Source organism: Polypterus senegalus, chromosome 2 (assembly GCF_016835505.1).
Source record: "Polypterus senegalus isolate Bchr_013 chromosome 2, ASM1683550v1, whole genome shotgun sequence".
Taxonomy (NCBI): Eukaryota; Metazoa; Chordata; class Cladistia; order Polypteriformes; family Polypteridae; genus Polypterus; species Polypterus senegalus.
In genome coordinates this window covers 204,602,117-204,615,053 of record NC_053155.1, presented here as the reverse complement: position 1 = coordinate 204,615,053, position 12,937 = coordinate 204,602,117, and the positions used below count along the sequence as shown (strand labels likewise).

The following is a 12,937-nucleotide window of genomic DNA, read 5'->3' as shown; positions in this document are numbered from 1 at the left end:
AATTAACTAAATCCCTGTGATCACATGTATTTACATCCAAGCTGCTCATCCTCATGTTAAGCGTCTTAAAACCAATCAAAATTCAGTAATAAATGAAACATTTAAAACATCCTTCTAGATTTTTCTTACCATAAAAAAGCATTAAGCCATGTGATAGTGCTAAAGTAATAATGGGTGTACATTCAAAAGAGCAAGGGCAAACTAATAGTGACATCCGTTTCTAAAATGATAACACACCTAAACTAACCTAAAACCTAACTAAGAATAAGTCTCTTCTGTATCATGTTGTATGTTTGTCTCATTTGTCTTGTGTCCCTTCTTTCATGTCTACATGTAGTGTTATCCTACTTCTATAATAGTATGCTTATGAATAAATTGTATTTTTCTGCTTCTTGAAGACTGTCCCGCAGCAACCTACCTAAAGCCTAAGAACTGCTATCTACAGAGAATTATAAGAAAAAATAAATGGAAGCTCTACTAAAATGTTTAATTCTTGGCATTGCAAAAAACAAAGTAGATAATTGTTTGTTCAATATTAATTAATTCCTTATTCTTACACTGCTTTATGTTTTAGTCAAAATTTTGCGTAAGCTCTCCAAGTTTTAGTCTTAGTGAAGAACGTTACACAAGAATAAATTTAAATGACTGGAATTAGAATTAAGAAATGTTGACTTTTTTGATACTGCCTTCATTCAGAATATTTTCACATATATATCTATTGTTGCTTATCTGTATTTTAACCAATGACCTTTGTCACACACGTGCGCATGGGAAACAGCTGGAGGGCCTAAACACTAGTAATTATATGCCAGGCCAGGGGGTGGCAGACCTTTCCCGGGAAATCCCGCCTGCTGCCGGCCCCAAGGATGACGTCATGTTCGGGCACGAGGACACCACTCCCAGTTCCTGCACCGATGACGTCATTTCCCTTCCAGGCCTTTAAAACTGTCATCTTGCCTCAGTACAGGCAGTTCTGTTCTGGACTCTGACCTGACCCAACCTAAGGGTGGCTGCCCCATCTCTTTATGATGTCTCCGACTCATTCTTGTTACACCTTCTTCATTAACATTCATGTTCAAAGCTGACATTAAAATGGATATGTTTGTTTTCCTTGATCTCCTGCTTTTGACTTCTGGTTGCTCATGGCTCTTTTCTCACTGGTTCCATAAGTTGTTTACCCAAATCCACCTGCCCAAGAAGTCTTTGACTACGCAAGCAGAGCATGTCCTTGATTCACTCTATACCTCTATGTATACATGACTGGAGCCAGCTTCATGAAATATAGATGCTTTTGATGAATCCTTGTTTTTGTAGTCCTAGAAACAATTTATTTCATTTTCAGACTTTTTGCATTTACTTTTCTTATTGTTTCCTTTTTACATTTTTATATAATTGTACTCTGTTTTTTAAGATATTGGGGTCAATGTTATGGCTGTCTCTGTATGATTGCAGCCATGTTGTTTATGGCTGCCATGGTCATTATTGACCATGTGATATATTGAGTTATCATACCCAGCCTATCTAAGGTGGGGGTGCACTGCATTTGCTATCCAAGATTGGATAAAATTGCAAAAGAGAGACCACAAAGAGTAGCAATAATTAGGGAAATCAAGTACTTAGTTGTAAAACCTTTTACTAGAAATATTTAAAGATAGACTTTGTTTTGGATTCAGACCACAGTCTATTTTTTGACAATGTCTCTGCCTGCCCATTTTGGTTCTCTCTAATTTCTGATTATTTCCTTAGCTTTTAATAGTCTTTATTGATCACTATGTAGTTATTAGTAATAATAACACTGCAGATTACTATGTCATCCTTAGTGATAATAACAATTCACAAGTGTCATTACTTAAAAAAAGAACAGAATTAGTGGGAGCCTGTGAAAAGAGAATCGGTGGTGAAAAACCCCATGTCTGAGCTACGTGAGAGGTTCTCCAGGGGTCAACCAGGTCACTCCTACTGTGCTGCAGAAAATAGGAGTGATTGGGGTACCTAGGGGTCCTGCAGACTCTGAGGTAATGGAGAAGACAAAGCTGGTCTCAGCACATCCTGGAAGACATCAATAGATGATGGTCGGGATAGGAGTTAAGGAGGGGTTTCTAGAGGTCCAGTGGATTCCATTGCCTGGTAAACATGGGGTCTGGCTCAGTGCATCCAAGAGGATGCCAAGGGATGATGACCGGGACAGGAGTCTGAGCATTGCTTGCACCAGTGTCTCAGCTCTATTGAGAATACCTGGAAGATGGTTGTTCAAGGTAAGATGAGGGTGCGACAAAGAGAACAGAACAGAGGGTTTTCAAAGATTGATTCTGCCTTTTTTATCCTTGGTTTTAACAAAATACTGTTATATTATTTGACTTTTAACTTCCTCACATGCATGTGTTTTTATGATTATGTGTGTATTTGTTTGGAGAAAGGGTTTACACTGCAATTTGTATGCTTTTTGTTTGAAATAAATTGCCACTATGCACTGTTTTTATCACCCTTGCTGTGATATGTGTCCTTATTGTCCTGTTCATCTTGGTATATAACTAGCAATGTCCCAGGTTCAAGAGAAGTATACCAGCTGTGGAGCTCAGTCCTTTCATGTGGTTAAGACTGTATGATTACTAAAAAGCTCTGGCAAAGCTGAAACAGGTGATAGAGATATGTCAAATTCTATGAATAACTGGATGTCTTGGTAAGCGCACTTTTTTAATGTTTCTTGAAATGCAGTATTGTCCTTCAGCATACAAGACCAGAGAGCCATCCCAGTTTTGAACAAGAAGGTCTGTTAAAGCAACTAAAACATCAAAGTGCTTAGACTTCCTGTCGTATGCAAGTGTACTGGAATGGAGACTCCATCTGATTGTTAAATCTCAGATCTAGAAGGAATACTTCAGATTCTCTCCTGGCAGTAAAACATCAGATCAATTATTTGATTTTGTAAAGATAATTGAGGACTTATTGGAGTCAGTCATTCTTGTAATTTGTGGACTTTGGGAATATTATGGCTGTGTTCTCTATGGTATTTTATGAAGGGTGCTAGAAGAGTATGTGGTTGGAGGGCTGCTGCGATATTTCATTTAACTAACATTTTTGCAGCTTGAGAGTTAACTTGTTTAATGTGGGCAGGGTTTCTAGACTCACTCTCTGTGACAGAGATGGGCTACTTGAGGCAGTTTGGGCAAATTCCCACAGGATGTCTATTAGGCATAGCTCAGTATGAAAAGATGCAGGATATCCTGAAGGGTTTACAATACACCCATCACTTGTACCCTGGAAGAGCTGGAGACTGTGTTGTATATATGGTGGTCTGGTCTATCCAGCTTAGTTTGTTGCAACTGTGACCATCATCAGAATGAGCTAAATGACAGTAAGTGATTAAGTAACTAAGTTTGTGTGACAGAATCAGAAAATTGAGATTTCAAAATAAATTACTCTACATTCAAGCAAGGAAAGTAGGTTTGCCATCTTCATAAAGTATTTCAGTTTCTGAACCTATTGGAGATGATGACTACAACCAAGTGATTATCCTACCTGTGTTGGTAAGCTTCAAATTTAACTGAATTTCTGCTTAGTAATTTCCGCACTGAATTTAAGCTATATAAATGAATTGTTATGGTATTGAGAGCCAGTGACATTTAAATGGCTGAATCAAACTTAAAGTAAGAATTAACACATGACTGCAAGTAATGGAAATACAATTTACTATATGATTTTACTATATAAATTATCTGAACAAGGCTTTGTTTAAATGTCCAATATGATTGTTTCAAGTTTCTTTTTTTTTAATGGTCAATCATGAAACAGAATTCACTTTCACCTGCAGCATCTGCAAGGCTGTATGACATTTCTCAAAAGAAACAGAAATATCACAGGCCGACTTGCACTTCATTTTACTTTCTTATCTGACATCCATTTAAATTTCCTTAAGCAGCTGAGTCACTTCAGTCTAAAACTAATCATTTTCACCTTACCTCTTGCGAAGTTCAGAGTCTACCACAAGCTGCCTCTTCTTTTGGGGTGGAGCTGGAGGGAGTTCCTCTTTAACAGTTTTAACTAGGGTCTGCTCTCTAGTCACCATAGTTACAGTTTCTATCATGGAGGCTTGTGCTGCTGATGTCTGAGCAGCACTGACAGCCTGTGAAATCTGAAAAAAAAAATATTGAGACAAAGGTCACAGGCTGCAGGGGCTGTGGGTTGAAAGAGAAGAAATTAACCACGAAAGCTTACATCAACAAAGTGGACACTTTTGTAAGCCTCACAAGGGTATTGTGTTTACTGGATCTGAACATGTAATTTAAAGTGTAACCTTTCCATTAAATGTCAGAGCATAATGTTAAGACACAAGGTGACACAGTGGACACTGTGTAAGTTGTTGGTTCAATTTGGTCAGTAAAACAGGTGAAGGCTTGATGGATGTTTGTGAGCTGCAATATGAAAAGCAGGTCACCTTCAAAATAAGAAATGGAAAAGGATAATGCTTCCTACAAAATTATTGCTGGGTACCTTTGAATTACACTCCTGATCTGTTCTCCTTTTCAGTGAAATGTACAGTGCGTGAGGGATGCCGTTGTTAATGGATACATGTTCCTATACTAAATAGAAAATAATGCACACATTTTTTTTTCAAAAAATTTGTTATTCAAAATATCCATTGACTGCTTGCCTCTAAACAGAATGAGATGATACACACCATCAAATTAAGAAATACACTGAACCCATTAGGTTACTTGAGCTTATACAATTTTAATCAATATTTGTAATCAATACGTGATTTAATTTTACAATTTAATACAAGCATATAAATATATGAAGTTATAACAATAAATTATTCAACATAAGGATAAGAGTAACTAAAGGGTTAAGTAAATGTTGTTTTTAGCCTAGACACATTAGGCTTTTGTTTCATCTTAGAGGAGCCATCCAAGATAATTGCTAAAGTTGAAATGGAGTAGATGAGTAACAAACACCCCTCTAGAAAGTGGAAATAAACTAATGGGAAAGCCCAAACACCCCTTCTATGAAGCAGTGCTAAAATCAATAGAAGAGTCCACAGATCACCCCTATTTACAAAGCAATGTTCAAATTAATAGGAGAGCCAAAAGGAGTCAGAAAATACTGGTGGCACTCGTTGACTGAATGAAGCTCTGCATATTATGCATCTAAAAAGTCAGATGATGTGATGTATTAGATGAGGTAATGTAATAGAAATGTATAAAAACAGATGAATTGTTTTATTGATTTCTTACTCCATGGACTGAGAAATTTTTGTATATCTATGTGCAAATAAAGAAACTTTCTGTCTTTATATCTGGTCTCCCTGAATGACTTCTTTGAAAACAGAGCAAAGTTTTTTCCATAACAGGCTCTTTGCCTCTCTAAATTCTTTATGGACCAGATTTCTGTATTTGGGATTATACACTACATATACAATATTAGAATTAGAAAGAATTTAACAGATTTTTAAATGATTTGAAATTAAAATGATTGATGCAGACTTTCTCAATAACATAGCCTCATCAATGTTTACTATCTTGAAATTGATTAAAGCTATTATTGAATTTCATTCCACACTTAGCTTTTAAAACAAACAGTTCACATCCAGCCTTACCAAAAAACAGGTATAATGTGAAAGAGTCAAACAATAATGTTTTCAGTTTTTACAGTGGAGGATATTTTTCAGGTAAGGAAGATAAAGGTACTGTTGTTATACTCGCTAATCATGTCTTCAGAGAATGATGACATGTTGTATGTTGATTAGCACATGCAAGTTAAGGATCTGAATATACTTTATGCATATGAAAAGCATGAACCTGTAAAAGTATACCCTATTTTATTCACCTATCTCGAATATAATGATCTGAAATCTATCCAGAGAGTATCCAAGCTGTTAAGTGTTGTATTATTAACAAGGTCATATGTTCTGGGAATTTCCCACATTCACAGCATTTTGGGAAAATATTTCCTTATCTGTCGGGTAGTGCTGGATTTACAGCTATAACAGTGTAAAAAAATAACTATACAATGAAGAAGGTAATGATATAAATACGGCCCTGGATAAAATTCTTTTCAATTGAACCTAAGAAATATTTAGAGACAGGGAAAAAAAAGACAGAAGAAACTATTGAAAAGAAAATTGTACAGAAAAAAGCAAAAAGAGGCTGCAAAATCTCTACATTATATTGAGATCTGGATCTTCCCAGCTTACGATTCATTACGGTATACTGTATATATACTGTACAATTTCTCAATGCCTCATTATTTAATTTAAGACGTTAATGCAATCATAAGCTACACAAAAACTTTATAGTTTACTAGTTCTGTGTGTCACTGCCTGAAGCATGTACAAACCTAACAATATGCAAGTAGTCAATTAAATGTTGATTTATATTTGTTATTAAAGATTTATTTAAGTTTTGTTTTGGGAAAAATGCCAGAGGGACATGCCTTTCTGCATTTAAAACATGAAAACATATCAAGACCTACATCATTACAAATTAAAGATGAAAGTTATTTTTCATGACTCTTATGCTTTATCCATATTTATTGTCAGGACCTAACACAGCTGTCACATTTCTGCCTGCTCTTGTTTTGGGATTTATTTGGTAAAGTAAAGCATAAAAATATATGTCATTTTTCAAACTATATAATGTAGTTAGTACACATCTATTTAGATGTTTTACAAGTTAATTGCTAAAGCAGTTACATGATTTTAGGTTATTGCACTTATAAGTGTACTCGGTGATATCTGCACTGCTGATCTCTATATAATGCACTTTTACACTTCTAAAGTAGAGATATTTTTGGCAGCCCTATCTGTATAGCACTTAATCAGCAACAATGCAGAATCACTAACAAAGACAAACTAATAAAATGTACTATTAATAAAGTTAATTACCAGGTCTAACCACCAGATTACCTTTGAATTAATATATCCTTTCATTATACCGATGAAAAAGGGTATATTGAAAAAAAATAATAAAGACACATTTTTCTATAGAATAACGTTTGTACTCTGTTAATGCATTACAGTTCAGAGATGTCAATTGTGATATCAACATACTGGTATAATCGATTAAAACATGTTGAAATGAGCTAAGCTGATTTATTTCTATAGAAAAATACAATTGTTAGATGGTGGTTTATTAAAATAATTCAATATTTTGGCTGCTGCCTGCATACAAGTCAGGTCTACATGGCAACATTAATAAACTCATTATGTGTGTCCATTCTCGGCATGTTCTGGATTGCTGGGCAGAGCAGCTAACAAGGTAACAGACATTCAAATAGTTCAACAAAAGAATCAGCCTTGCTGTTGACTGGCGGTAATTAGTGACATGTCATTTAAATATTTACTTAGTCTTTATAAATAAAAGCACTTGTCCAGGTTGAGGGAATCCTTGCATGACCTTTCAACATCTAATTAAAATATTATACAGAAAAATAAACATAACTTAGTATAACCTTTTAATTCTCTCTGAAAAATAATAAGCAGCTTAAGTTTGTTGTAAACAATCATTATAAAAATGAATTTGTGACAAAAAGAAATGTATACAGCGACAGAGACAGATGGTTATTCAGATGGAGTTACTATCTGTACAGAACAACCTCATAATGTCATTACGCATTAAGCTAGAGATATAAATCTTTGATTTTTTCACTCTGTCTAATCAGGTAAATTTGACTCATCAACAAGAATATTGATTATCCTCTGCAAGAAGTAATCTTCTACATTTAGTTTGCACAAGGTGGCCAGCCAGCAAATGGGCATTGATTATAAATATGGTAAGTAGTTCAGTACCAATTAACCCTTGTGATAAGGGTAAGTCTCTCCACAACAGGATTCATTTACTGCAGATCTCTTTTGGAGGACTGCATTTACAAATGTTAGAATAAGTCCTAACGGGATGTTTTGTATGTTGGTCAGGCATGCATGTAAGAATTTTATTGTACCCAGTGCACATGATACAATTTAAATACTAACTAGTAGTATTAATAAGGATTCCACAAGTTACAGTACAGGCATGAAATAGGAAATAAGGTTATAATAATGACAGAATTCATTAAATGTTGCCTCACTGAAAGTCCAAAATGATATGCCTTTGGGCATCATTAAGATAGCGCAATTAAAGACTAAACTTCAAATCCTTTTACCTGTTCTATCAATGATCAAAAACAGTTTTACATAAAACGTTTGTTTCCTAGCAGGCTATGCTGCTGCCATTAACAGGACAGTGATTCAACAGATGTCAATGTCAAATGCTAGAGCAGTTTCCTAAAAAAATGTGTCCATTTCATTGATTTTCTATGTATTATTTTTGAATTCTATACTTGAGGCTTTCTTTAAATCTTATTTGTATAGATACACACTAGCACTCAGAAGTTGATAATCTTTTTTTATCAAGATACCACTAAATCGATTTAAAAAATATTTCTGAGACATTACTAGTGATGCCAGTTGCTATTACTGCTTGAAATGACTGATTTGTAATTTATTATTCACATATTACTGCAAACCATCATACTTAGCAACCATCCCTAAAGTGTCGTAATGGTCAGCTCCACTGGCTTATCCTTCATTAGTCATGTTTAATACTTTTTTAATTGCATCAGCGCTGCTGAAACCTGTTATTCTTTTCACTTGCATTGCAAGATTCTAGCATTCCTAAAGTTCAGTTTTGGGTTAAAAACTGGGAAAAATAAAACAGTCTTTTCAAGGAACATGTCAGTCTACTGTTTTCCAGAAAGGTGTCTGTCTATTAGTGTCTCAAGAGAAGAGAGCAAACTCTTCAAACTCTCAAAAGTGGAAGGCACTGATGTGCAACTGAATATGAGGATAAGTACATCAGAGTGTATAGTGTGAGAATGACCTCATATTTGTCCTCAGTGGGCATCTTCTTTATATACATGCCAAATACCAGTGTCATCTGCAACAATGAAAAGACAACTCCAAGACACTGAGCATAATATGCTTTTCCAGTAAATTTCCATCTAATTTCTGTATTGTTTTGCTCACTTTAACCTTTTCTTTTTAATGCCTGTTTCAGATATGATTTTTCTCTTTGAAACTCTGCCTCCAAGGACAGCATCCCAGAAGTGACACTGTGCAAAATAAGTAATAAGCATCCCTCAGTAATTTTACTTAGTAGTAAAATGTTTATAACAACCACCAGCTTTATCTTTTTAAGCAATGATTTCCCACTTTTCTATCATATGCTCAATACTATTACTTTCTGAGAAAAACACTGCATCTTCTAGTATGTGAAATTATTGTTATGCCAGTAGCACTCACTCCATTTGGACAGCCAGAGTTGAGTGGAAGAGGTTGAATCTTGCCAGGTGGAATTGAGGTGGACGGAGAAAAAAAGAAAAGGAAAGAGGAAAAAAGAGAAGTGTATTTTGTGCCATGAACTGTGCTTTGGAACTGTGCTATGAAGGTGGGAAACGATGGAAAAGCTGTTTTAATCAATATCCTTGTGGCTAATCCCTAAAAACGCAACGCAACCTCACACACATGGCAGCTCTGTAGCTCAAGCACTGAGCCACTGAGGCAAGGAAGCACCACCCACCTGCTTGCAATGGGAAGAAGGCGGTACAGGCACGACACTTAGATGGGGAGGGGCCAGACAGGCACGATTGTCGTAGGCTTGAGAGAGAGACCATCCGGCTGTGTGTAGAGCCAGAGGACAGCTATTGGACCTGGGTAAGTGCTCAACACTCACCGTTCTCACATCTCTTTTTGGCATCTCTTTACTCCCCTAGTCTTAGTAAGTCCAGTCACCTGTGTGACTCAGAAGAATACTCCCGGAGACGACGATATGTGCTTGGATGGATCGAACGACCATGACCTCAGCCCATCATCCACACGGGAGAGCCACAGGACCTGCTCCAAGGACCCGGGGGAGGTATGGAATAGAGAGTGGCCTCAGAATTACCTGTTGCTATCCCTAACTGATGAGACCTTGCAAAAGTGGGAGGGGGTGGTGACTGACTGAGTCGCACTCCCCGAAGAAGGTAAGGGGTTGGGGTATATGTGCCGAAGCTCTGCCAGTAAATTAGAAAAGGTGGAGCCGGCAGGCATGTTTGGAGGCTACCCCGACTCTCCAGATGACCGAAACTGAGCATGTGCCGGGGAGGTTCATGCTGCCTGGCTTGCATCCAGCACAGAGGCAACCCTGGAGTGTGAGCCCTCTGCTGGCCGACATACTTGTTGATGGCTTTGACATACGGAAGCTGGAGAGAGTCCTCCAACCTGTATGATCTCTCTTAAAGGTGCTCAATAATTTAAAGAGCCTTGTTGAGGGACTGGAGAGGATGGCCATGGAACCAATGAAAAAGGTTAATACTCATTTGAAGAGGCATGGGGTCGGAATCTCCACCCTAATGGCTTCAGCGGTACAGGTAAGTGTATTCTTTGCCATACAGAATACCAGAACACTGTGCAAATTGTTCCCGAATGTGACTTCTAAAGGAAGACGAGTAGCCAGAATTCTGGCAACAAGTGTAAATGTGATGACCAACTGCTTAGCAGTGAGGAAGGAGGAGCCGGAGTGGTGTGTTTGTGCCAGCATTCAGGTCCTTCAGCACCTCACCAAGTCAACAGTGGTCACACACAAATCTAAAGAAGTGCAGAAAGCATGGGGTCTCTCTTCTTGCCATAGAGAGACCCAGACTGCCGATGTACCCCAGAATAGAAGGAAGACCTGGAAAGTTAAGAAAGGGTCTCCAAACAGTGCAGCACATGAGCCTGCATGCTCACGTGTGTCGGATGGCCATTCTCTGTGAGGATGGAGGGACGAGCTGACCTCATTTGGGCATGAGGTGGAGCAAAGCTCCAAGCACTACTTCCATGTCCACAGGGATACGAGAAGAGGAAAGACAGTGCTCCAAGTGTCACCGTATGGGTCACAGGTGGAGGCGCTGTTCTATTAGCAGGCCAATAGATGACTGAGGATGGCGTAGGTGCAGCGTATCCCCGCCTTCTTTTTGTCTTTTCATTTCAGCACAGAGCCGTGTACCTGATGATGTCATCTACCTGCGCTACACAGCAGTCCTCACAAGACAGGACACTTCTCCCCACAAAACTCAGCTGAGGGAGAGGCACTGTGACAGGCACCCAGAGCCATTACTCAGCCGGGACACCAGCTGGATGGAAGGACTGGGAGAGAGAGCATCCACAAGGAACTACTTTGCCCTGGATGATAGAGGGCAGAACTCCTGTGCGGTTGTGGCACCATAGATTCCCACAAGGTACACTGGGAGTAACTATACAGTGCCACACCTTTCTCAGTATATAATTCCTCAAAAATGTTTATAAGTAAACAGCAAAGGTAAATATTTACAAAATATAATGGCCAGGCTGATTATCTGGATGACAGACAGCTTTAAATTTGTTGGCATGACCATTACTAATGAACTGAAATGAGCACAACACCTTTTGAGCTGTTGTTAAGTAGGCTCACCAACACCTCTACATTTTAGAGACCTGAGAAAATCTCTGATTTCTCCATCTGTTCTGTCAAACTGCTATACATGCAAAGTAGAGTCTATCCTCACTGGCTGAATTACGTCCTGGCATGGCATCTGCTTGGCTCAAGAACATACAGAAAAGCAATTCAGAGAGTGGTGAAGATGGAACCTGTACCCAACCTTTTATTCAAGATATGTATAACATATGCTGCATTGGAATGGCAAATAGTTTAACTAAAGGCCTCGGCAATCCTGCATAGTCATTTTTCTCTCTGATCTGTAGCACAGATAGTACAGGGTAGACAGGCACTCGCACCAGTAGAGACAGAGACAGCTTCCAAAACAAATACTATGAAATGTGCTTCTCCCCTTAAGTTCCTCTGTGTCACTTCATATATCATTTTCATCATGTGGTCACTTGAAGCTTATTTCTGGCAAAATTCAAGAACTTTTCAGTTTGAAATAATTAATACAATGGTCTAAGTCTTGTTTATTCACAAACAGCAACCAGATTTCTTTTTGAAAGACAGTTGATCAGTTTGACACATAGCAAGCAAATACAACACTTGATCAAATTTATACTGTTAAAATGAAAAAGTAAGAACAATACTTAATTTCAGGTGTCCTAAGCCTGCAAGATATGATATGAAAAGTCCATAAACTATAAAAGCAGCAGAGGTTATTTGTCCCAACTGAAAGTTCTAGTGGAGAGTTTAAAATAAGCAGGACATTGATTTACTGTTGTGAGAGTAGTCATGGATAACAATGTCTATAAAGAGGAGGTCACTTGGCTTATATAGATTTTCCCTGCATTGCTAGTTGTGTAAAATTATAGTTAAGGAAAAAAATCTTGCTCTACAATGTTTACTGAAATGAATTATGGGTAAAGGGCATATAGCATGAGCTCTAACCTCTAATAGTTAGCACATACAAGACTGGATGGTATTACTAGCCATAACTTATCCAGATATCCTTTTAAAATTCATCAGGATTTATATTTAAACAGCATGAATCAAAAGCTAATTTCAGATTTTCATCAGCCATGGTGTGAAGTACTTTTTGGCTTCTATTGTGAATGAACATCTCCTTACCTTCCATCATTGTCTACAATAATGTATTCACTATTCATAAAAAAGAGTGCTCCGGAATCAAGTTTACCATGAATTCCCTTTAGAAATTTGATTCCTACACAGAAGTATGAGAGCTCAATAAAGTACAAGATGAATGCAGGGAATGAGAAAGAAGGAAAACAGCAAAACATAAAAAAAGATATAATGTAACACATAAGGAATTTCAAAGAGAGGGTCCTTCAAAGTGTAATTCATTTAGTGTAGATATTCTAATAAAAGAAATGAATTTATTGTACAGTGAACAGTATATACTGTAACTCTGTTATAATAAACAAAAGCAGACTTAGCACTGCCAAAAAAAACCCTCCAGCTGCTATGGGATTAGATACACAAATCATGGCTAATCTACATTC

General features: G+C 37.4%; 1 protein-coding gene across 12 annotated transcripts in view; it reads right to left on the bottom strand.

Annotated features, from left to right (window-relative positions):
- The window catches only part of dmd (dystrophin), a 2,654,580-nt gene that overhangs the window by 1,703,002 nt on the left and 938,641 nt on the right, over nt 1-12,937 (bottom strand). For all 12 annotated transcript variants that reach the window (XM_039745194.1, XM_039745193.1, XM_039745197.1 and 9 more), the window contains exon 17: nt 3,960-4,132. In XM_039745194.1, the coding sequence (XP_039601128.1) occupies nt 3,960-4,132 (173 nt within the window). The remainder of the gene's footprint in view (nt 1-3,959; nt 4,133-12,937) is intronic.